At 47.9% G+C, this 24,536-nt stretch overlaps 1 protein-coding gene across 1 annotated transcript in view; it reads right to left on the bottom strand.

Annotated features, from left to right (window-relative positions):
• The window catches only part of Vapb (VAMP associated protein B and C), a 43,152-nt gene extending 18,911 nt beyond the window's left edge, over positions 1–24,241 (bottom strand). The window contains exons 1-2 of the mRNA XM_041641716.1: positions 24,068–24,241; positions 5,307–5,459 (exon numbers count right to left, since the gene is read on the bottom strand). Coding sequence (XP_041497650.1) covers positions 5,307–5,459; positions 24,068–24,125 — 211 coding nt within the window. The 5' untranslated portion in view covers positions 24,126–24,241. The remainder of the gene's footprint in view (positions 1–5,306; positions 5,460–24,067) is intronic.
• Positions 24,242–24,536: the final 295 nt, after the last annotated feature.

The raw sequence follows: 24,536 nt of genomic DNA on the forward strand, positions 1-24,536 counted from the left end.
TCAGAAGACTACGATCCACAGACCAAACTGCACTTATGAATGATGGCACCGCTGCTCCTTTTTTAAACAACCAAAACCCAGCGTGAGCTTCTTATCGGCTAAAGGGGATCAGCAAGACTGTAAATGATGAACCACTCACCCGAAACAAAGGGATGGACACTGCAGCTGACCCTCACCCTCACCCTGAGTAAGTTCGTTATTTCATTCAGGGGTCTCACAATGCTGACCCCGAGACTACTTTCCTGGGCCTCAGGTCTAGCAGGTGAATAATTAACGCCACCTGGTTGTGAGAGTACTGCCGCTCCAACTCTGCGTGCTCTGTGGGCCTCTCAGCTCAGGTAGCGAGCACCTGGCAGCCTGCTCCACTTGGCTGTGCAGAAGCCACAGGGCACACACTTCACCCTTCCTTCAGGATCAATAGAAAGGAGGCATGCAACAGGCTGTTTGGGCCAAACGCCAAGGTTCTTTCAGTCCTCGTTATGAAGGCTTTCTCAACTGACTTCCTGTGCTGTAAATAACAGCAGGGCTCAGCCTGGCCTCTCTTTGGGCTTCCCAGTATAACTGCGCACCCCATCACCTCCATCTCCTCCTCAGTAAGCCTTGTGAGCAAAGCCTCTGAAGACTGACCATCTGAAACAGAGACCAGTGTGTCCTACGCACAGGGGATGGACTTCCTATACCTGGCAACTTCTATTTCACCTGCTCTGAGTGCCCATGACCAGTCTGCCAAGTACTCTTGCTACTTTCTCTCCCAAGGCTGATCTCAAGCCTTCTCCCTGTGTTCTGCAGTGAGCTGGAGACCAGAATGGAATAGTGAGATTAGAAAGAGCAGGATGGGACTTCCAGCCAAAGGACCAGTCTGGGGAGCACTTACCACTTCACTCCTGAATCACCTTATAGAAGCAAAAGGTACCTTCCAGCTAAGTATCCCCTACCCAGTGTTCTGGGTCCTGCCCTTTGATCATATTCATTTAGCATGGGGACAGTCTTCCTAAGAAACCTGCATCCTAAGGCAAGCTTCAAAAGGCTTTAAGCACAATTAAGCTGAATTCTTGTTGGTAAAATATTTTAAGCCATAATCTAATCTGGTGAGAAGATTAGGGATTTATCTTAAGCAGCAGTATAGCCAGTTCTTATCTCAGAGTAGTGAAGACTTCTAGTTAAAAGTCTGCACTTATCAGAGCCTTCCAAAGCAATGATCGGCTCCCTGTGTTAAAGCCCCAAGGCAGTCTCTCTATGCACTCTGGAAGATGCACGGCAGGCTTCTTTGTCAGCAGGCTGGGAGCACTTTTACCCTGAGGTTCAGCACCTGAATGCTGCAGCCCACAGTTGGCTAGTCCAATGCCAGTAAACAGCAACATCCACCCAAGCCAGTACCATCCTAAACGGATTAATAATCAATTCCAATATTGCCCAATTACATTAATTGAGCAACATCTTCATCCCAGAAGATGCTGATATTCGTTCTGTTACTGGAAGAACTTTATGGTTTAAATGTGATTTAAAAAAAAGAGTCCTGAAGGGGCTGTCAATAGAGATTCAGATACTGGGAGACCCATGTTTGGCTTTCATCCATCTCCAGCCCCAAGGCACACAGAGTAAAGGGAATCTGGACCTAAGTGCTGGGGTCTTTAATGACTCCATCCACACCCATAGACACTCATCGTGTGTAATGTGCTTGGCACAGGGGCAGGCAATGGGAATAACTGCCCTGCAAAGGAAAGCACTCCCCACTTCGTGGGATGAGAATTCAGAGGTTGCACAAATACTAAACTTAATGTCATATTACAGGAAGCCTAAGTATTTTTGATGGGCCCATAATTCTACCACTTCACCTGCTGTACGTGCTGCAAGCATGGTTTGGAATATTAATGGAAAGGCCCCTCATTATTAAACTGCAGCATTAAAAACAAGATCTGCCACCACTAACAGTCTTCCACAAAGACATCTTCAGAATTTACATGCATTAAAAATATTTCCCTACCATACAATTTGAAAGAGACTTAGCTCTGTGAAGCGAGAGCAGGGCTGGCTACTCCCACCTGCTTCAGACGGACCATGAGGGCAAAGGTCCTAGCTTCCCTATGACGGAAGTCTCTGGAATCACCTTCCCTCCTACAAGCTCATCTCCACAGGGTCTGGGCTGCCAACGTGCAGAGCCACGTGTACAAGCCCAGCTCAGAAGGCCAGTGCTCATCAGAGGCACATGCCCACTCTGGCACTCTGGGAGTGACCGCTAGCTATGCTGCGGATTGCTGCAAGCAGACTATTGAGCTATACAGATGTAAAGACAAAGGAAGGCCCGGAGTACCTCTATGGGAATGTCCACATGTCACACTTCACTGACACAAAACCTTAGGCTGTGCCTCTGCCCAACTGTGATGAGGCTGCCTAGGTTAATGAAAGAAACCTTACAGACGCAGATTCACTGTGTTATTAAAAAAAACAGCATGGCAGGTCAGAGCCTGAGCTTTTGAAGCATGAGGTAAGGTACCTTGAACGTCAGGGTCACTGGAAAGGCAGGCAGAGCACCAGAGTGTGGCTGAGGATCACTGCCTGTGCCTGTCACAGCCAAGATGCAAGATACAAAAGCCTTTCAGACCCTGGCCCTATCATGACCACCCCCATCCCCTCCAACTCTCTCACTCCATGTGCCCCTCCTCCCTCCGTCCCTCCCCTGTCTTTACAGGGATGATTTATAGCCTGCTCTAATAGCCTCCCAAGGGTCTTCAGAAAAGGAAGGATGCACTGGTCCTGTCCTTCCTAGGTATCCTGTGACATTCTGGGTGCTAAACACAACCATGCTGATATGAAGTTCATTTGACGGTCACCATTTTGTAAATTATATGCAAAAATTCACTCATAAATGTATGTTTGATAAGAATTCAGGAGGCAGCCGGGCGGTGGTGGCACACGCCTTTAATCCCAGCACTCGGGAAGCAGAGGCAGGCGGATCTCTGGGAGTTCGAGGCCAGCCTGGTCTACAAGAGCTAGTTCCAGGACAGGAACCAAAAAAGCTACGGAGAAACCCTGTCTCAAAAATCAAAAAAAAAAAAAAGAATTCAGGAGGCCACACATTTATAAAAAGGCACAGACCTTTGCTTCATGAAGGCAATGCAAACAGTATACAATCTGTCCCCACCCAGGCCGGCTGCCTTTGTGCATTTACACTGGGAACACTAGAATGTGCACAGGTGACCATGCTGGCCAATGTCAGTCATAGGCTCAAGGACAAACCATGTGAAGCAGCAGGTGGGTGTGAGCACCCCGAGGACAGTCATCTGCCTGTGAACGAGCCTTCTCCAAGGACTCTGACTCACCATGTTGTCACCCCAGGAGCTGCGCCCCTCGAGGAACCAGGTCTAGACAAAAACAGTGCTTCCCAAGCCAAGATGTGCACGTGTACAGTGTGACATCTGCGCACCTAGAACCGAAGGCTGCACAGAGTGTACGGCTTTCCTGGCCTTCTCAGGCCACCAACAGACAGACACCCAGTGTCTCCACAGAATCTTCTCTCGTGTGCCACCCTATCTCACCAAGAGGAAGCTGCAAACTTCTCTTTATTCCCCGACCCCTGTGATGGATTACATTTCAGATTCATCCTCAGGCAGCCACCCCTAACCTGGGGAGGCTGCAGCACAGTAGCATAGAAAGAACATCTGCCTCTAGCCCGAGCTCTGTCTGTCATGTGACAGGGAAGGATCACATTCATGCTGGTTCCTTACTTTCTGATCTGCAGAGAAAGCCACAGCAACAAAAGCAGCCTTCCCCGAAGAGCCTGATCACTCTCAGAACATTCCCGAGACTGGTAAAAGACACACACGTATGCATGTGCACGCACACCACACAATCACCTGTAACATCAGGAGGCACACCCACACTGCATAGTTATATGCTGAGATTATTTTACTCAGAAAGCCAGGTTGCTATTTTCCTATGAAAATTGGAGATTTTCATCTGCTGATAAACTCAAATTTTCTAAAATGTGTTATGGATAAGGAAATTGAGGGTTGGGGGCTAAAAAAGGAATGGGGTTTACATAGTTCAACTACACAAGACCCTCTGGCACCACACAAAACAGGAACAGGACAGAAGAATCCAGCTGCACTAATCTCAGCAAACACTTAAGACACATGGAGGAAGCAGAAATCCACCCCCTGACCACTCCTTTCTTCCAGCACGCCAGCCACAGAGCCCTGGCACTGTCCCACACCAGTCTAATGACTCGAGATGGACACAGAACGGCAGTGACAAAGCAGCAGGCACAGTGTGTGCCGGGTGTGTGTGAGGTCCAGCAGGGGAGGCCTTCCGTCGGTGTTCCGTCAGTGCTAGCTACCAGTTAACTGCTCCCAACTGAAAATCTGACTCAGGAGTCCAGATCAGACCTTGCACACTCAGAGAAGAGCACGCAGGGGGAGCTGGGGCAGGTGCACCATAATGAGAGACACCAACGGGGGCGAGGAATCAGAGCCTGAGATAATGAAACACCTTGTATCTTTCCAAAGAGGTGAATCATTTTCTTTTAGGTGTCAAATGAATAGCCAAATGTATCACAATCAAAATCTATCACGGAAAAACCCAGACAGGCACTTACTTCAAATGAGAGGTGGCCTTAACGATGCTGAAGCTAGGGACACTGAGTCACTGGTGTATAAAGGACACACACTCCCCCACAGCTTCTCTGAGCATTACGAGTCCTAATGAGCTGCAAGTTCACCAGTTTCTAAACACATTTAAGCTCTAGCACATCACTCAGACCTCCTTAACTCTGAAAACCAGTTTTCAGCTTGGGCACTTTATCAGCCTCTTTGCAGAAGCTAGGCTCTGGGAAATGAACCCTGATAGAGCCTATGCTCCCATCTCCTCAGCCCCACCTTTGCTTTCAGTAGGCAGAGTGCACCTCCAGTAGCTGGGTGACATGGGCACCGTCAGAAGTCCTTTCAGGAAGATAACTACCCAGTGGTCTCCCACAAAGTAAGACTGAGTTTACCTGTCTCTTTCTACCTATCGTCAAAGTGCAGACTGAACTCCAAAGCACAGAGGCACCAGCTCTGAGGTCAAGGCTAAAGCCACGGCTTTACTTTTGCTCCAGCTACTAAGGTGCAGAGGCTGCAGGCATTAAAACAGAGAGACATGGATTATGGAAAGCCAGAGGTGGGAGAACTAAGCTTTTACCCTGGGGGAGCAATGGGAGAGGTGAAGAGAAGTCCGCAGCCCCCTGCACAACCCTGAACATACCCACTCTGACGAAGGCCTAGGCTTGGGCCCTTTGGAACCCACCCATGACCTCCAGACCCAGAACTTACCAGACACATTGAGAGAGGCCCCGGCATCAATGACCCCACTGTTAGGCCGCACGCAGTACCTGCGCGGCGCTGTGGTCTTCACTTTAAAACACACATTTCTGTCTGTTGGGTTGCCAAGTTTCAGGTTGGTGGTGACGACATCAGTGAAGGGACCTAAGTGGAGAGAGAGAGACAAGAGGTTATGGTCCTGTGAGGAAAGTGCAGGGTACAGAATGGTTTGGCAGCAGTGATGAGAGCAAGGGTATGCGAGGAGCCATTGCTGCTGTGTTACAGAAAGGAACACAGCTCAGAAGACAGGAGGCCTGTATGAATGACAGGCTCTAGGACCAGATGGTCCAAACCCAACGACAGTTACTTGTGCTCAATGTGCGCTTCCACAGAAGCCCAAAGAAATCTGGCAGAAACTATATGACGGCCCAGGCATGGGTCCCCAGTGTACCAGGTGGCAGGTGGCAAGTGACCTCTGGAGGGTAGGGCTCTGTAAAGAGGAAACTCCCAACAGGGTAACTGCAAAGACAGCTGGCCTCGTTCCGAGCCCTGCTAGCAGCTCTACGCACCAGGCTCCTGAGAAGCCTGGAGTGGAGTTCTGTGGCCCTGGGCTACTGTTTATTACTATTACTTATTCATTTCCTCCTTTATTAGATTTTTTAATTAAAGAAGTAAAACATGCTTCTTAAAACAAACCAAACAATGAAAGATGTATGCAGAGAAGTTAATAAGCTTCATCTGTGCCTGTGGTAACTAATATCAACCATGTGGGAGCTCATACCACCGTCTAGACTTAGTAGCAATGTACATGGTGCGGTCCGCACAACTGCTTCTCACTGGCTAATCAGTGGGCACGTGATCACTAGGCTTACGGGGGTGGGGGGTGTCAGATCAGGAGAGGTGAACTGCAAGACCTCTTGTCATGTGCACATGCACGTCTGTGTTGATGCCTGTGTGTTGCTATGGAGCAAATCCAGGGACCTGTACATGTCCAGCCCCTGAATTATATCCTCAGCCCTCCATCATTTCAAGTTCACCTATTTTCAACACAAGTGCTACATCTTTGTTTCCTATAGGCAGGCTTTTCGGTTCCACCTTCATGTTTATATGGGAGCAGAGGAGGGAAGTGTGTTTCCGTGGTTACAAAGAATATCTACTAGCTCACCTGTCATGTCAGGAGACCCAACAGACTCTCAAAGGTATGCTCCCCCATGCTTCCTCTGCTGCTGAGGGTAGGATCATCCTTTGTCCATCTCCGCTCCTCGCACCGTGTCTGGACAAAGTAAAGCTCTCAAGACACATGCACCAAGAGGAAAACTACTCACAGATTATTTCCAGAAAAATAACTGCCTTAGGCTGGCTTCCTCTGAGGTACTCCAAGTATGAAAGAACAACTAAATACAAGCTTAGCTTAAACACAAATGGTGGACGGAGAGGGAGAGGCTCGAGTCCAAAACCAAGCATACTGCAGCAGTGCACCTACAAGGGAGCACTGATCGTCCATGTGGGACAGATGTGCACATTGGGGACACTCTGAACATCGGACACTTTTCACATTTGCTGATGCACATTCTGAAATCCCAGATACCTGCTGAATCTCATTGTGCAAAACACACCCTCCCTATCAGCCTCCTGACATGGCTCCTCAGCTCAACTCCCTTCACATGTGGTCACCAGCCACAGTCATCCAACTTCAGGTCCCTCAACCATATAGTAACTGCGGGCTGGAAGCCGAGCGCCATCTCAATACAGGGACCCAGGTAGGTGCCCTTGGCTGTAGCACCTGCTGTCCCATCAGTCCCTCCTCCACTGACCCTGCTCTCCATAGCATGGGGACCACGGGGATGCATGCCTATGCTGCAGCAATGCAGCAAGACGACTGTGCCACCCTCTTCTCATTTCACAGGCAACATCTTTATATCCAAAGGCCTGAAGAGGATGTCTCCCTCTACCTACCTTTCAGGAGGCCCTGCTCTGGCTCTAGGAACCAGGCTGAAAGCCAGGAGGGGGAACTAACCACCTCGCTACCCAGCTAGGAAAGCATGGGAGGCAGCTAACCTGTGCCCAAAAGGTTGACAGCCACAGGGAGTCACAGCTGGGTGCTGACAAGACACCACCCTTGCAGCCAGTTCTTGGCCTCTAGGGAGAAATGAGACACTTAGTGCTGAGAACGTCCAGGGGCTTACGGGAATTCTACCTTACTCCACCTCTGTTACACGCTGGCTGACTCATGGAAAGATGGGAAGGTTGATCCCCCTTTACTTAAGGTGGGAATCACTGCAAGTAAGCAAAGTCTATAAAAAGGAGAGCTAAAAACAGCTTTGGTTTTCTAGAGCCAAAGAAAGTGGTAAGCCTTAGAAGCCTGCATGGGTACAACTTGCCAGGCATGAACTTCACAAAACACACCAACACTGCTCTCCAAGTGCAGGTGTTCAGACAGCCAGGGTCCTGGGGGACAAAGTCACCCCTGAAAGGGCCCGTTTCCAACACCAATAGGCCTACAGGAAAAGGGCCAGACATAGTGGGTATTTGGGAGGACAGAGGCAGGATCAGAAGTTGAAGGTTATCACCTTTTGGTACATGGCAGGTTCTAAGCCAATCTGGGATGAGTCCTGTCTCAAAAACAAAAAAAGGCAGACATACAGAGTGGTCATCTGAGCATAACCCAGTCACTTCCAAAGAGTGGGCTGCAAAACTTTCTGAAGAGCTCTGCCACAAGAGCACCCCAAACACAGGCAGATCAGACACGTAACAAACCCTAACACACACAGAGACCTCAAGGAGAACAAAATACTTAAGATGATTGCCCCAGCTCCTACTGTCTTCCCCCTCTGCTCCCATAAAGCTGGGCCGAGGAGCCCAGGTGCAGAACTCATCGACCTCTTCTAGGACTCTATCCACGAGCCATGTCCCAGTGAGCAGCACGCTGTAGCGAGCTCTCTGGGCCCGCCTATTATGTGGCAATCTAAATGGTGTTTCAATTTACACGAATCACATAAAAGACGGTCTAAATTATTAAAAGACAAGCAATATTGGTAACAGTGAGTGGGATAAAACAAGCAGTATTTCTCCCTCAACACCCTGCCTTGGGTCTGGGCGTTAATTTGTAGCACTCTAGAGGGAGCCATGCTGGAGACAGATGCAGCGCAGACATCACTGCACTGCTAGAGCAGCAAAGTCTCATGGGTAAAAACCAAGGCATTCTGTAAAAAAAAACAGGCCAATCCTCCTCACCCCACTCTGGGCAATTTACTCCAAGAATTTTATTGAAAATAAATTCGATTTAAGTAATTACAGGAGATAAACCATGTTAGTGTTCTCCTTTCTCCTGTACTAATGAATTAGAACACACAAAAACCTCAATAAAAATGACGTGAAGGCTTGTGAGCGTCACTCAGATTTTCCTAGTCACTTCCATTTCATCAAACTGCCATTCCCATTAAAGCATTATGTAAAAAATGGGATTTACTCCACAAACATGCATAGTTATTAAGAATGAATTTAAACATTGCTTATAAAATACAAAGCCAATTTTACAAACAAAACCTTCAAAAGTTAAGGTTTTTCTTTTCCTTTTAAGAGATGAAAAAATAATGTGTCTCTAGGGCTGAACACACCGCCTCCTTTAATTACTTTCTTCCGGGTCACCCATCCCTTGGTCCAGATGTCTGTGTGAGATTAGGAATGACACATCTCCAGCATGAATGAGCAGAGAAGCAACCCCAGCCTGAAGTAAATTCCCGAAGTGCTTTGACATTTTTCCTTCTATGTCACAGGTGGAATGGGTTCTTCCTTCCCGTTACAGCTGTGTGCACCTGCAAGCATTTATTAAGGTTGATGAAGATGCTCATGAGACAGCATTAACTAACAGAATATGAACTCCTCCACTGGTTCTTGGAGGGACTAGATCCAGCAAAGTACAACATAAACCACCCCGCACCCTCCCGAGGCCCTGCAGCTTGCCTTGCTGTCTTTGAAGTTACTTAAGAATGAAAGGTCTGGATTCCATTTGTTTGAAAAAGCAAAGAACACAGACACAAAAGAAATACGTGTGTTCACAAAAGTAAACAGTGAGGAGGGGGGTCCTTCTGTTGCAGGTCACAGGATACAAGCTCAGACTTACAGTCCTATCTTCAAGTTCAAGGGAGAAGGTAAGTCACAGTTCCAGGTACTGAGATCTCCCCAGAGACAGCGAGATTCAAGTCAGGTAGCGGAGGTTCACATGTGCAATCCCAGAGGCTGAGGCAGAAGGACGATGAGCTCAAGCCAGCCCGAGCTACAGGACGGGATGCACAAAAAGAAAATTCCAGGCTAGAATGAGGTGAAGTCCTGTTTCAGAAAAAAACAGGACAAGACAAGTAAGCTGGACAATCGGGAAATGTCCAGGGAAGAGCTAAGCGCTCCCCCAACCTTTGCAAGGTCTGAGCACTTTGCAGTGCCCAGTTCCCAGAGAGCATCACTGACACAGAACTCCTCCTGTCTGACCCAAACTCCAACTTCACAACACAGCAGCTGAAGAGTTCTTATCTGGCACCTGTAAAGGCCACAGTGAAAAGTTCAGGAACTCGGGGCCCAGCCTGGGTCTTTCTCATCTGCAGATTTAAGCATGTCTCAGGATTCTGTCTGCTAAGTGGCAAGATTGTGTGTTGAAGAGGCAAAGAAGGCATTTTATTTTTAACCCACAATTCACTTGTACTAGAAAATAAAGATTAACAATGTCTAAAACAGCCAGGTATAATGGCTCACATCTTTAGTCCCAGCACTCGGGAGGCAGAGGCAGGAGAATCTCTTTGAGTAAGTTCAATCAAGGCCATCCTGGTCTACAGAGTTAAGTTCCAGGCCAGCCAACACTATATAGTGAGATCCTGTTTCTCAATGAATGAAATAAGTAGATACTAAATAAGAGTCCTAGAAGGTAACACCTGGGACTTGGGAGACTTTTCAGGGAAATGAGTGTGGTGGAATCCATGGAAGAAAGAAGTGCTAAGCTGGGTTCATTAACATGTCAAACCTGTGGGCTGGGCTGAGGTTCTGCAGAAGTGCACTATTGTCTAACACTCAAAAAGTCCTGAGTCCCATCCCCAGCACTAAAAATTCAAATAAATAAAAACATCTGCTCTGCCAAAGGCATTCCAACAGGCTGGAAGGACAATCCTGCTTCGGAGCTATTTACAGAAGGGCTATCTACAGAAGATACACCTGATAAAGGATCGTCTGTCGACTGTACGGAAAACTGAAACCCAACAATCAGAAAATGTGTCACATGGTTTAAAACTGGACAGAAGAGATGCAGACATCTCACCAAAGACAGGCAGAGGGCAAGGGGTACATGGGACAATGCTCACCACTCACTCTTAGGAAAACGCAGGCTGAAAACACAATGGCAGGTCGCCACCTTGCTTCCCAACACAGCTGAAGTCAGTGCAGCCACTCTGAGAGGCAGCCAGGTTGTTTCTTTTCTTCTCGTGGTGCTATTCAAAACTGAACTGAGGGCCTCACACATGCTAGGCAAGGGCTCTTGCATGGAGCTGTAACCCCCGCCCTGGTCCAGTAGGTGTTTCTTACAAAACCAACCACAGTCTCCTTATCCGAGCCAGGCATCACTCTCCTTGGTGAAGTGGAGACTCAACAGCCTCACCAGAGACAAAACCAAGCCCTTCAGAAGGTAGAGACAGTAAAACGTGGAGCATCCAGACAGAGGGATAACAGTCACTAAAATATAAGTAATCGAGCCATGAAAAGGTATGGCAGGACCCTAAATTCATATTCTAAGTGATGGTCACCACGTGGCATTCTAGAAAGGGCAAAAACACAGAGATGACCCTCTAAACAATAAGCGGCCACATTCACTTCAACCCTACAGAGAGCCTTCAGGCAGAAGCAAAGACTTTTGATGGACGCTGCTGGGAAAATAAAACAGTCCTTGAGGTCTCAATACAATAGATTCTATACATGTGAAATATATTACAATTGGGAGACACAGATCTTCTGAAGTCAAATTTGCTGCTTCTACTTATTCTGTCCCAGTCTATTCACACCGGGGACCAAGGCCTGCCACCTGCATTCCCTTCCTGACTGTAATGCCATACTTGTTCCTATAGAATGGAAACCACAGATCACATGACTCTGTCCCTTGATCATAGCTGGTAGTCAGTACATAGTGTAGTTCCAGGAGCAGGGTACTCCACTCAGCAAGGCTTGAAGAAGAGCACGCAGAGACCGAAAGGCTGAACTCTTTACCAGATGTCGCCTGGAGTGTGGCTTGCTCTTCAACCTCAGCATCTCCCCACAGGACCACTGTGCATGTTTGTTTCCATTTCCACGGACTGACTACATCAGCTGTCACACCCACGCCTAAAACAGGGGACCACCAGTAGCAAAAGGGTTGGAGAAATGGACAGGCCAGCGTGAGCTTTTCCATGCTGCTGAGTATGCTACTAACAGCACCAAATCTGAAGCCCCTCTAAGTGTGCGCTGCTCTCGCAAACGGGTTTCCATCAATAATGCTCTGGTTTAGAGCTGTTCCGTTTTTTAAACTTCCCTTGCTTCAAAAAAACAAAGAGTGAGCAGGCTTAGTGGATTATGGAGCAGATGCCTATAATCACAGCTCAAGGGAGGCCGAGGCAGAAGGATCAAGAGCTTAAGGTCAGCCTGGGCTGCACAGTAAGACCTCGCTCAGAGTTGAGAGCATAGGGAGGAAGGTCAAGAGGTCATATAACATGTTCAGAGAAGACCAGCTCTTCAACAACCATGAACCCTCCAGGAAGGACACAAGAAGTTCTTGTTTTTCCCAAGTCTATCCTCCTAATCTCACACATTAACTCAGTGCTTTGGAAACAAAACCAAATCATTGTAACCAGTATGTTTTTAACAGCACAGGCTGAAGCCCAATCCTATGGCTCTCATTTTGAAATAATCACAAGAAAATTACAAGAAAAAATAAAGAATCCTGCATATAGACAAAAGATTGTTCCAAAGAAGTTTTAGACCCAAAGTATTCTAAACTAATAAAGCATCCTCTCGTGGCTGCGGAGAAAATCACACCCATTATTACAGCCGAGGAATCAACCCAGGACTGTCACCGACAGCAACATCAAAGAGGCCAAAGGCCAGCTTGGCAGAAGATGACAACCCCCTACTGGCAGCTCACTGATTCCTAGCTTCTGAGCCCCTTAAACTGCCTGTCAAGGAGTCCTCCACAGGTGGGAAAAGTGGCCAGCACTCTCCTAGCTTAAGAATCCAATGACCAGAGATGCTAAGGCATGCTGTGGGACAATGGTCTGTATCCTGTCACTTGTATTTTAACAAAACATTGATTGTTTTGTTAGCCAGGCAAGAAGTATAGGCAGGGCAACCAGGCAGGAAGTAGAGGCAGGGCGACAAGAACAGAAGAATTCTGGGAAGAGGAAAGATGCAGTCTGCAGTCATCACCTAGACACAAAGCAAGCAAGATGAGAATGCCTCACTGATAAAGGTACCAAGCCACGTGGCTAGTATAGACAAGAATTACAGGCTAATTTAAGATGTAAGAAAGAGTTAATAAGAAGCCTGAGCTAATAGGCCAACCAGTTTATGATTAATGTAGACCTTTGTGTGTTTCTTTGGGACTGAACGGTTGCAGAACCGAGCAAGACAGAAACCTCTGTCAACAAGAACAGGCCTGAGATCAATCTCAGGAAGGCACCTAGAAAACATGGGATGCTATGCAGGAAGGACAGCCCAGGAAACACTCTAGGAGGGTTCTCGTGTATAACATGTACTACATTTCTTGAAGGGATATGACACAGTGATAGAAAAGGATGAACCGGATCCGTATTGCAACTGCTATGTCTGAAAAGCATGAAGGGCACGTGGCTCATAGCTCACTGATACAGAGAACATGGAAAGAGACCATACTAAACTCCGGTGAGTAAGGAAAAGCAGGAAGTACAGACTGGCAGACAGAGAGCAAAAGCACACCTAAATTACTCATTAAGTTTCACCTATCTCATTACAGAAAGGTTTAAATTAAGGTTGGTACCCACTAATGTCTACCTATGCTATGTCTGGCGCTTATTCAACTATGTGGCTATTTCTGTTTCTACATAAAGAAAGCTCCTGTAGCCAGACATGATAGCACACACCTTTAATCCCAACACTTGGGAGGCAGAAGCAGGTAGACCTCTTGTGAGTCCAAGGCCAGCCTGGGCTACACAGTGAAACCCAGAATCATAGGGAAGACTGTACCCAGCTCTGCAAGCTGGCTCTTGCCCAGAACACCCTGTGGGCACTGTCCTAATCCATGAGCTGTCAGTTATATAATTTATACAAATCAAAGTTACAGCTTAGAATATGCTCAGCCCGGCACTGGTCTCAGGAACTCAACTGTGACAGAAGTTGTTTTCAGATCAGGAAACTCCATCACTTACCAAACAGGACGCTGCTCAGAGGATGTGGCAGGTCACTCCAGTAATCATAGCACTTGGGAGGCTGAAGCAGGATAATTGCTATGAGTTCCAAGCTAACCTTGGCTACAAATGACACACACACACAGAACCTTTCTGTGATATTCTGGGTTTTCTTAAATGTAAAACTCACTGCCCATATACAGCACAGCCTTTTACACTTCCTTATGACATCCAGCAGGGCAGATCCGATGCAAGCAGAATTTTATATACCTATCCCAAAGGGAGCTTAGAAACCAAATGCTCCTGTCCACAATCTTTACCACATCAACTAACAAACACCCTGCAAGCTTTCTCTACCTAAAAGACCAAAATCCATGTTCACAGTGACCACAGAGAGCAAGCCATTTTCCATAAAAACAGTCTATGTACACAGAGAAGCCAGCTGAGGGGCAGGAGTGACCCCAAGGCAGGGGCCCCAACTTCTCTGGGTTGCAGCTACTGCAATGCAAATAATGCTTCACAGCAGCATCAAGCTCAGTTACAGGACTCCTCCATGTGGCCCCCTCTTTGGTACAGATGACACAGCCCGTGGAGGACATGGGTGGCCTCTGTGTCTCTGTTCATCTCACCACTGTGAAGAAGGGCCGCACATAGTTGGTGGCTTAGGGTAGACTATAGTCTGGTTTCCCTGACACTGAAGACCCTCCATAGCCACTCCAATGAGAGGAGATTCAGATGGAAATACCATCCCTACTTTGGGAGGCAAGCGCATTCTTCAAGGCTCTGCTCAAACACCCGCTATTTTAGAAGGCATAGGGAATTACTACAGCCAGGGATTACTCCTTTCTACTTCACCGTAACAACGAGCTGACTTCTGCAGATATGTCTACGCCCAGCCCTAGCTTCCAGGTCTCCAGGCCCACTATCCATTTCCCATCTCTCCTGGCTTATTTCCTTACATTTGCACTTGCCACACCTACCCACTCTCCCCACGCTGCCCCTCTGCCAAGTCAGCTCTTAGCTTCCCTATTTAGTGGGCAGCAGATCCTAGGGCTCCACCCTCAAGATGGTCAGAACCCAGGTACCTCTCATCTTTTTCTCATTGTTGCTACTCTGGTCCACCATACCTGTCTTTCTTGTTCAGAAGTCTAGATCACCATAAGAGCCATGGAGTTCCCATGTATAGTCCAAACTACCAGATACATCAGCCAGGCCATTTTAATAATAAATTTTTAAAAGCCCTCCTCATTCCCACCACAGCACAACCCCAACTCTCAGGTAGTCTCCCTGTCTGTGCCCTTACGAGCTCATCTTGCCTCGCTATCACTCAAGGCACAGGGCTGCTGCCCTTGACCTCAGGGACTCATTGTCACCCACCTTGCACTTGTCATTCTCAGGGTCTAGAATGTTCTTCCTACAAATGGCTTATATTTACACATCAGTTGTATGCATTCAACCTCTCAGGTCATGTGTAACCAACCACAGTAAAGTGGCTCCCCAGTGCCCTATCTAAATTGGAGCCCAGGAGTCAGAATCCAGCTCAAGGAAAGAGCACATGCATAGACATGGCCCCAAATTCCATCCCCAGAACCACAAAATTTTTTAAATATTTTAAAGTGTAAAAATAAAACACATTTTTTAAATTTTTAAAATAAAACACATGAATAAAAATAAGTGATACATATAAATAAAAAGAGCTGTTCCTAAACCCTTTAACTCATGTCTGTCTTCACTCAGCATTAACTTCCACCTCGTTGGAAGGATTCCCAGTCTTTCCTCCCTCACAGCAGAGGCACACTGCAGACAGCAGGAAATGACTAGCAATGGTGCAGGCTCTAGACTCTCAGACGAGAGAGATAAGCACTGCTGCTTCCCGCCCAGAAGACTGGAGACAGTAAGCCCATGGGGGATCATTCCAGGGCTCACTCAGGCACACTGAAGGGCCATTCCAGAGCTTACCTGGAACAAAGAACAATGTCTGCAACTGAGACCAACATGATGTATCTCCTAAGCTCTTGTGGCACGAGCCTGAGTCTATTATAATAGCCTTAAGGCCTACAGTAAGCTCTTCTAACTAACTTACATTATTCTCCTATCACAGCTGGTGGGCAATGCAAGTTTGAGGGAGCCAAGGAATGTTTTTAAAACAGAGAAGTCTCAAGGTCACATTTCATTTAAGAAGAATTTTCTGTTAGCCCAGGCAAGTAATGACAGGCAACCTAGAAGGCTGAGGTAGGAGGGTAGAAAGTTCAAGACCTGCCTGGGCAGCTTAGTGACACTCTTGTCTCAAAATAAAGTCACCCTTCCCCCATAGCAAAGGGCTGGGTATGCAGCTCAGCGGTAGAGGACCTGCCTAGCAAGCGTGAGGTCCTGAGTTGAATCCCAGCACTAGAAAAATGAAAGTCCACCGATTGTATACACAACAGTTCAAAATATGACAGAGGCAGGTGGGGCGGGGGCATGCTACCGCATCAATCCTGCAGGGTGTGTGCAGTTAGCAGGCTAGAGAGTTAATGATTTAAATGGCTTCACAGGTGTGAGAACGAGAAGAAGGGAAATAAATGATGTTTGCCTAACTGGACAAAGGACACTCCCAAGACACAGGAACACGTTCAAGGGTGAGAGGTAAATCACTGAGGAAAGGGGGAACAAGTTGAATATAAGGTTTCCATGACAACAAGGTTGGCAGGAGGTCTAGCCAGCCAAAAGAGCCAAAGGGCCTCCTGGAGATGCATAGCAGGCAGGGTATTGTGTAAAAAGAGCTGAAGGTATTATTAATGGGTAACACAAGAAAGGCAGGACAAGGGAAGCCTAAAGCCAGAATCCTGATAAAGGGAACTAGAGGTACCAGTAAAAGACGAGGAAGAGGCAGCAAGCACGAGAAAAGCCAAGGACAGGTCAGGCATCGCAGAGAGAAACCTGATGATGGAGGAGGTCCTCAGAGGAGTAAAGACAGGAAGGCAGAGGCAAAGAGAAGACGTGAGGCTGCATCTCAGACTCACTGTATCCGCAGCTGGCGTGAGGATGGGGGAGGAAGGCTCTCTTCAGGGAAGAGCATGCCACAGGTGCCTCTGGGACAAGGATGGAGGAGACAGAAGAGAGGACAGGAGAGGCCAGGGGAAGTATCAGGGAGCTAACAGATGAGCAGGAAGTATATGTGTTGGTGAGGGGGCATCTTGTGCCCTTGAAGGAGGGAGAAGCCCCAGGCTTTCCTGAAAACACTGTGTCCAGTCAGTGGGCTGCACATAGCAGGAGGCTCAGGGAGGAGAGAGGCAGGCCCCCAACTGACATGCACATCAAGGAAAACACGTGGTAACCAAATAGTCTGGTGCTTTAGCGTCTGCAAGGGGACTGCGGAGCAGTGAAGCAGTTATAGAACCTCAGAACTGAGGAGGAAGGAGTGTTAGGGAGGAGGGAATGTGGTGTGTGCAAAAGTCCTGTGACCAAGGAGAACAAAGGCTGGAGAGGGAGACACCGGTCAGAGGGAGTGACAGCTGGGCATCTATCTCCCTGCTGAAGGATCTAATCTCTATCCTCCTGGCCATGGGTGACTGTAACACACTTAAGCAAGATATGGCCAGATCTGCATTTCTGGAAGCTGTACCAATGTGGACAAAAAGACAGGCCTCAGACTGTTGGGAGGCCATAGTCTGCCAGAGGAAAGCAAGCCCTCCACAAAGAGAACGGGATGAAGGGGGCCCATGGCAGTCAAAGCCTCTCTAGGCTGCTTGACCATGTAAACGTGACTGCTACTCCATGAGCTAGCAGGCAGAGAGGAGGGCAAGGAGAATCAACCCAGGGCATGAATGGTAGAGAGGAAGGAACACCCAAACAACAGTGGCTAAACACCCACTATACACGTGACACAACGGGGTGCACCTCAAGCTTCCCTGGACTTGCCAAATGCTTTCATCCACCCAGGACACACCTCAAACAGAACCTTAAGTTGCCCTCTACCCATAGGAGAGATGTCACTAGATACAAGGCGACTCACCCTGGCCAGTTTCTCTGCCCAAGGCTAGCACACAGGACAGAAAGCTCACGGCTCAGCCAAGAAAGGGCTGTGCAGCACCTGGAAGGACCATTTAGTCCAAACAATGTTTTCTGGGTACACTCACCTCTCCTGATTCACACTTCGCCAGTCTCTGCAAGCTGAGGCAACCTCTACCACGCATGAACTCTGCTGAGCCACCCAAGAAGTGGGCGGAACCACAGCTTGCTTCTGGGGAGGCAGAGCTATAAAATGCCACAGAACCTGAGAGATCACAAGAAAGCTACCAGCTTCCTCAGAGCCTAAGGGTCAAAAGATGAAATGACATTAGATTACCCTGGTCTCTTCCCTTGTTGGACATCTGAGGGCAGACAGGTCATCAGCCACTGCTGGAGTCACCTTGAAACTCTGGGTGGAGTCCCTGCTGTTACTCAGAATGCAGGTGGGATAAACTTGTGTCCGAAATACCCCCATCAGTACTCAAAGGACATGGACTTCATGGACTACACCCTTTCTTGAGCGGATTAGTCCAGACTATCTACCCAGTGAAGGCAAGCAGGCTAGTCTTTGTACATAAAAATTAAAAAGTGCTAGGAGCTTCAAGATGAAAGGAGGAAATCACCCTGCTGGTCACTCGCACTTCATATGGCTGTAAAACTGTCACCTCTCTCTGCAGGAACCAAGCCTGCTTGAAGCACTGAGGGTGGGGGATACATTTTAAATATCCCTTTAAATTTCAAATGAGACAATCAATTTTAAATAGTGGATATTTACTCTTAATATTTTATATAAATAGCAAGCATTTTCTTGTGAGATTATATAATTTTATCAGCAGCACTGACTCCAGACACCCCTTCCAAGGGGGGCGTCCAGAAGCACCCATGAGGATGTTCCCAGTCAATAACAGCTTCTCTTTAAAAAAAAAAAAAAAAAAGGTGCATTTAGCATTTTGAAGAAAATGGAAATTTCAGGAAGTATTTTATTACCACACCATTTTTTTTTTTAAAGATAATCTTGGAATGACTCAACTTCAGTGGCTCTGCTTCCAGAGCTCGGCTTCCTGAGCCACTCTTGTTTCTGAGGTAGCCGCCCAGGTCCTTAGGTAAGGGCTTCAAAGAACCGGTGAACAAGGGCCAAAGTCATCTGGGTGTGATGTACTGACAATGGCCTGAAAGGGCCTGAAATGACAGAAAACGAGGGGGCTGCTGAAAACCATAATGCAACTTTGTTTTAGCACAATTCAAGGCTTTTATTTTATGAAAGACTCCAAGGCAAGCTCATCCTGACTAATGGAACCCGTTCTCTGTGTTCATCTTCTGTCATCTTGCTGACAGCACTGTTCCTGCTGGACAGGGTCATCTTCAGATGGCAAGATTTTTACCAAGGAAAGGGACAGATGAAGCAGTCTTCACCTTAGAAGTCCAGTCTCTGTTCTGACACTCTCCGTAGCACCTGAGTGCCTACCAAGGGACTTACTCCCATGCTCCGTCCCTAATTTTCAACTACTTAGCCTAAGACTGCAGGCGCAAAATCCGTCTTTTTGGAAGAGAGACGCCATCTAAGAGTAATAAATAAAAGATGGTGTTAATGCCGCTTAGGAGCCATCTCTTAATAACCATCAGCTCAGACTAATCACTTCGATAAATCAACATGCGGATGAAAAGTTATTAGGGAATTACCAGGCCGCCCGCCACAAGTCCTCACGGAGACGCCGCCTTGCCTTCCAAGTGCAAGGCCAAGGACTGCCAAATGTTTTTAATAAAAAGAAGCAAAGAGAAAGTTACCTTCTAGTTCACACTTTTTCTCCTAGGGATAAGGTTTCACGAGTAAACAGTACTATCAATGAAGATTTAAGTCTGACTCAAGCCTAGGAACTAATGCCACTAGATTTTGATGAACAAGCCGGTTAATAATTAAACACATGAAAATCATCTATTCAGGATGGATTTAAACCACACGGCTGTCAGAAAGCCTTAACTAGGCTGCTGACATTTTGTTATGCTGTACAGGACAGTCTGAGGCCACAGCGGACAGGACCCACTGGATGGAGCCTGTTTTCAATCTCACCCATCTTGTATCACACAACAACCTGACCACCTGAATCTGTTCTCTCCACACAAAAGATAGTGTCTATCCACAAGTTTGGAATGCTCAAGTACCCAAGTCACAAACGGTGTTGCAACTAACTTCTCAGAGGTCACCAGCTTAGGGGCAGAACCAGGCAAGAAGGAGTCGAATCCACAAGCAGCTGGTGCCTCATCCCAGTGAGGTACTTAGCAGTCATTCCCAGCTACCACTAAGAATACAATGGGGTGGGGGAGGCTTGACTCCTGGACAATGACCCAAATGTACAAGACACCACTTACCAGAGGAGATCTGATGGGACAGGAAAGAGAGTCTTGAGAGGATGGATGCAGACACATGTCAGAGCTCCCAGAGAGATGTAAGTAGCATCAGGCCCTGGAAGGTCGGGCAGGGAGAAAGGGACCCTTCCACAGGCCTCTGAAGCCTTTCACTCTCTCAGGAGCTGTCCTGGCCTGAAGGAGCGTCTACAGACTTCATAAAAATCAGGGGTCTTGGAAAGCCCTACATACCCCATGTCTTCCCATCTTCCTGTCTCCTCTAACTGTTGAATGCAGGGCAGTGCAGCATGATCCACAGAACTATAGGAATCTGTGTGTACATGCCCATGTGTGGGCATATGCACATATATATACATATGTGTGTGTGTGTGTGTGTGTGCTATGAGATAACCTTCTATATGCTGTTAAGTTTTATTTCCATTGGTTAATGAAGGCGTTTCTTTGGTCTATAGCAAGGCAGAAAGAATAATGCTAGGTGGAAAAGACAAATTGAAAATACAGGGAGAAAGAAGGGCAGAATCGAGGGAAATGTGAGCGAGTTGCCCAAGAAGCAAGATGCCAGCAGACTGGTAAAAGCCACGTGGCAATACATAGATTAATAGAAATGGGCTAATTTAAAGGTAAGAGCTAGTTAGTAATAAGCCTGAACTATAGGCCAAGCAGTTTGTAATTAATATTAAGCCTCTGAGTGATTATTTAGAAGTGGCAGAGGAACGGGGCAGAACAGAGAAATCTCTATTTACATGCATGTATGCATATATGTATGTACATGTATGTGCACGTATGTATGTATACATGTATACATGCATACATGTGTGGTGCTGGAAATCAAACCAAAGGGTCTTATACCACTGACTGACATCACACTCCCGCCCTTTTGGGGTTTGGTTATGGGTTTGGTTATGGGTTTGGTTTTATTTTGTTTATATGTTTTCTTGAGATGTAGTCCAACTTGATCTTGAACCCGCAATCTCCCTGCCTTAGTTTCCAGGGTACTTGGATTATCGGTGTATGTCACCATGTCCAGTCTATAATGTATTTAAATTTAACATACCACACAAAATCCCGAGATAATGCAAATACTAAATACCACACCATCATCTTCAACTGAAGTAAAAGTCTGAGGATCCCCAGAAAACAAGGGCTTTGATTAGCTCACAAGTGTAATCTAGTAAGAGGAACTGCAGAAATCAGAGTCCTTATTCTCAACAACACGAAGGACACCAGCTAAATCTGAAGGCTCTCACCCTTAACACAAAGAGCTAACTACTGGGCCTCTCATTTTCTTGTCTCAGCACCCAGCTTAAAGCAAACAAACCAAGAAACTAAACACCCCAGCTGGCACCACCCACAATCCCAGCACCAGGGAGCTAAGGCAGAATATCCGCTCCCTCCAGATCTGCCTGAAGGGCACAGTAGGTAAGGCTTCATCTCCAAGAGACAAGGGCTCTGTGCTCACAAAGCCTGTCAGAAGCCCACACATCCCTGGATGTTTCCAGAGTGAGGACATTCGGACACCAAACTTCTGGACCATCTCCCTGGCAACTAGTGATGTTGGCTGAAGAGGTGTCACCTTCTTAGCACAGACATCCACTCAAAGACAAGAGGAGTAAGGTAGCTGTCCAAGGTCACACACAGGCAACTAAAAGAAGCGGAACATGATTGTCTCCTTCCCAGATCACACACCAGAGGACATGGTAGGGGCGCTTGGGGCTTCAAGGCTCAACCCAAGGGAGGCCCAACAAGTCATCACACAGTCTCAACCTGGTGGGTGTGCAGGCCCGACTCCTGTGGACTAGCCAATCCTGGCCTTTCAATCTGCGCCACACCTCCTACCCATGCCATTCCCAAGAAGCAAGCACCCCAGTTTTTGGATCTCTATGCATACCACCATCCACGTCTAGAACACACCCACCCACTTCCACCCTGCTGTTACTGGACCTCTGTAATCAGCTTCAGTGACACTTCCCATGCTCCAGGCTGCATTGCCCACCATGCTCTTCCATCTGGACCATCTCATCTGTCCCTTCTTTCCCGGGGTGGAAAGGGTGGGTGAGTGAATGCCGAGGAAGAACGGGTGAGCACAATCAACCAGACTTGGAATATTCCTGGGTCCCAACACATGGATGTGGACCAATGAGCCAAGTTAGGGGAGGCAGAGCTGGGCTCCTGAATGAAGAACTCCAGCCACTGACTTACCATATCCACTTTGACTATCTGGCTTTCAGTCTCTTCCAAGGAACCCAGAGACCACCACAGAAAGTCAAACAAAGATGTCCCTCAATGAAGTTAGAGCCTGATATCCCCTAAGTGGAAAATGTGCTTAAGTAAGAACGCATTCAATCTAACTCACCTTTCTGAACATCACAGCTGACCTCAACATGCTCCAGACTTACATCGGCCCAGAGGTGCATAACCAGCTAGCACAAAGCCCGTTTTATAATAATCTATTACTCAAATATTTGTGAGGTCGGTAATCCCAGCAGCCGAGAAGCAGGAGGGCCTTCTCAAGGTCAAGCCTGAACGAGAGCCAGCGGGATGGCCCAGCAGGTCAAAGCACTGACTGAACAAGACTGGAACTCAAAATTCAATCCCTGACACCCACATAATGGACAGAGAAATGGCTTCTGTGAGCTGTCCTGTGACCGCTACACGTTCACTACGGCACACATATCCCCACAAAGAATAAATAAAGGCAAAATAAAAAGTAACAACGCATGCTGACGATCTTACATGTGTGCACACACACCATACAGAGACGGACACCTTGTAGCGATGACAGGATTCAAACACACGGAAGCATTAACGGTCATAACTGGAGGCTGCAGCTCAATGCTGCATAGCCACAGAGAGGAGCACACACAGGGAGGAGCACACACAGGGAGGAGCACACGACACCAAATTCCAAATAGCTGCTATCAAACGACACCACCTCTCTCCAGCTCCAGGTAATCCTGGTAAGTGGGGGGCTTCCGGCAACTAGAATCCACATTGACAGGATATTTTTATTTGAAAATGTTTGTGTATGTTGTCTGTGTGTCTGTACAACTTGTAGGAGTCGGTTCTCTCCTTGCACAACATGGGTCTCAGGAACTGAACTCAAGTCATCAGCCTTGGTAGCAAGCGCCATTAGCTGCTGCGCCATCCCTACAGCCAGTGTTAGGCTTCCTGAAGTTGTTTTGGGCTTAACTGGACAGCCTCTGCTTCCTCAGCCGCAGCTCAGAAGCGTCTCCCGGGAGTCTGTGGCTACAATGGCTAAGTGTGGCAAACTTCTGAAAAGTCCATATGTGCCAACCGGGTAGCCGTGCTTCCCAACGGTAGAGAAATGGGTGACTCTCGGCACCCTAATCGTGAGCACCTGTTGTGGGCTACATACAGACAATACTGGGCGATCACACCAGCCAACCTAAAGTCCACCTTCATAGAGTCTAGCTTCATCCTTTCCTTCAGAGCACTTACCACCGCCTGCCACCACCATCTTGCACACTGGTGTGATGAGCTTTATAGGCCTCCAGTGTCCACTATGGTGGCTCAGAACATGCCAAGAAGGAAGGAACGGGCCAGACATGGCCCCTGTTGCCTCATATCATGACCCTTAGATTTGGTGAGTCTACATATACACGTATATAAATACGTGTGTGTTTGTATGTGTGTGTACACATACATACGTAAATGTATGTATACACACTATAACATGCATATTCTGTGCATATAGTTGTATAATGTGCACCTTTTTATTCACGTGTGCATGCTTACATGTGCAAAGTGCACCTTCACACACAAATGTATACAGAAAGTGTATGAACTACCCAAAAAGTGTGCACAGGACTCCTGGGCTGTTATTGGCTGCCCGGGGTGAGGTGGGGAGGCTGACAAGAAGGGAACTCAGGCAGACTCCGTGCACTGACTCCACAAGCATGAATTAGGCGCCTGGTGCATGCGGGCCTCCGGCGGACAGTGTCCTGCCCTCAGGGCGCGTCCCTTCCGGCGCCGGGCGCTGAGTGACAGCTCCCGGGCCGGCCGCCCGCTTACCTCGGAACTTGAGCTCGTGCTGTGGCTCGAGGCTCAGGACCTGCTCCACCTTCGCCATGATCCTCCCCGTCGGGGGCGGCGGCGCGGGCGGGGGGCGGCGGCCTGGGCGGCGGGGCGCAGGGGCGGAGGGCGAGGCCGCGGTGCCCGGCGAGTTTACGGCACGCACGCACGTATGCACGCACGCCCCGACGCACGCACGCACTACGCACGCACGCTGTAGCGGCCGGCCCGGCAGCGGCCAGAGGCTCCGGCGGCGAAAGGGAGACTGCGCATGCGCATGGTGTCTGAGGCGCAGCAAGGCCCTGCCCGGACGGGGGAGGGCGGAGCTTCCGCACCAGGGGGCGTGGCGTCATGCGGTTTGGGAGGAGGGGCAGTCTCCAGTGAGTCTGTTTAGTTAGCGCCTGCGGGGAGAACTGTTGTTAAGTGCTTTACTTAATAATAATAATTAACAAGAATAAACTTCCACTTT

The sequence above is a fragment of the Microtus oregoni genome, unplaced genomic scaffold, assembly GCF_018167655.1.
Source record: "Microtus oregoni isolate MIOR12 unplaced genomic scaffold, Mior012 000071F_ref0000514, whole genome shotgun sequence".
NCBI lineage: Eukaryota > Metazoa > Chordata > Mammalia > Rodentia > Cricetidae > Microtus > Microtus oregoni.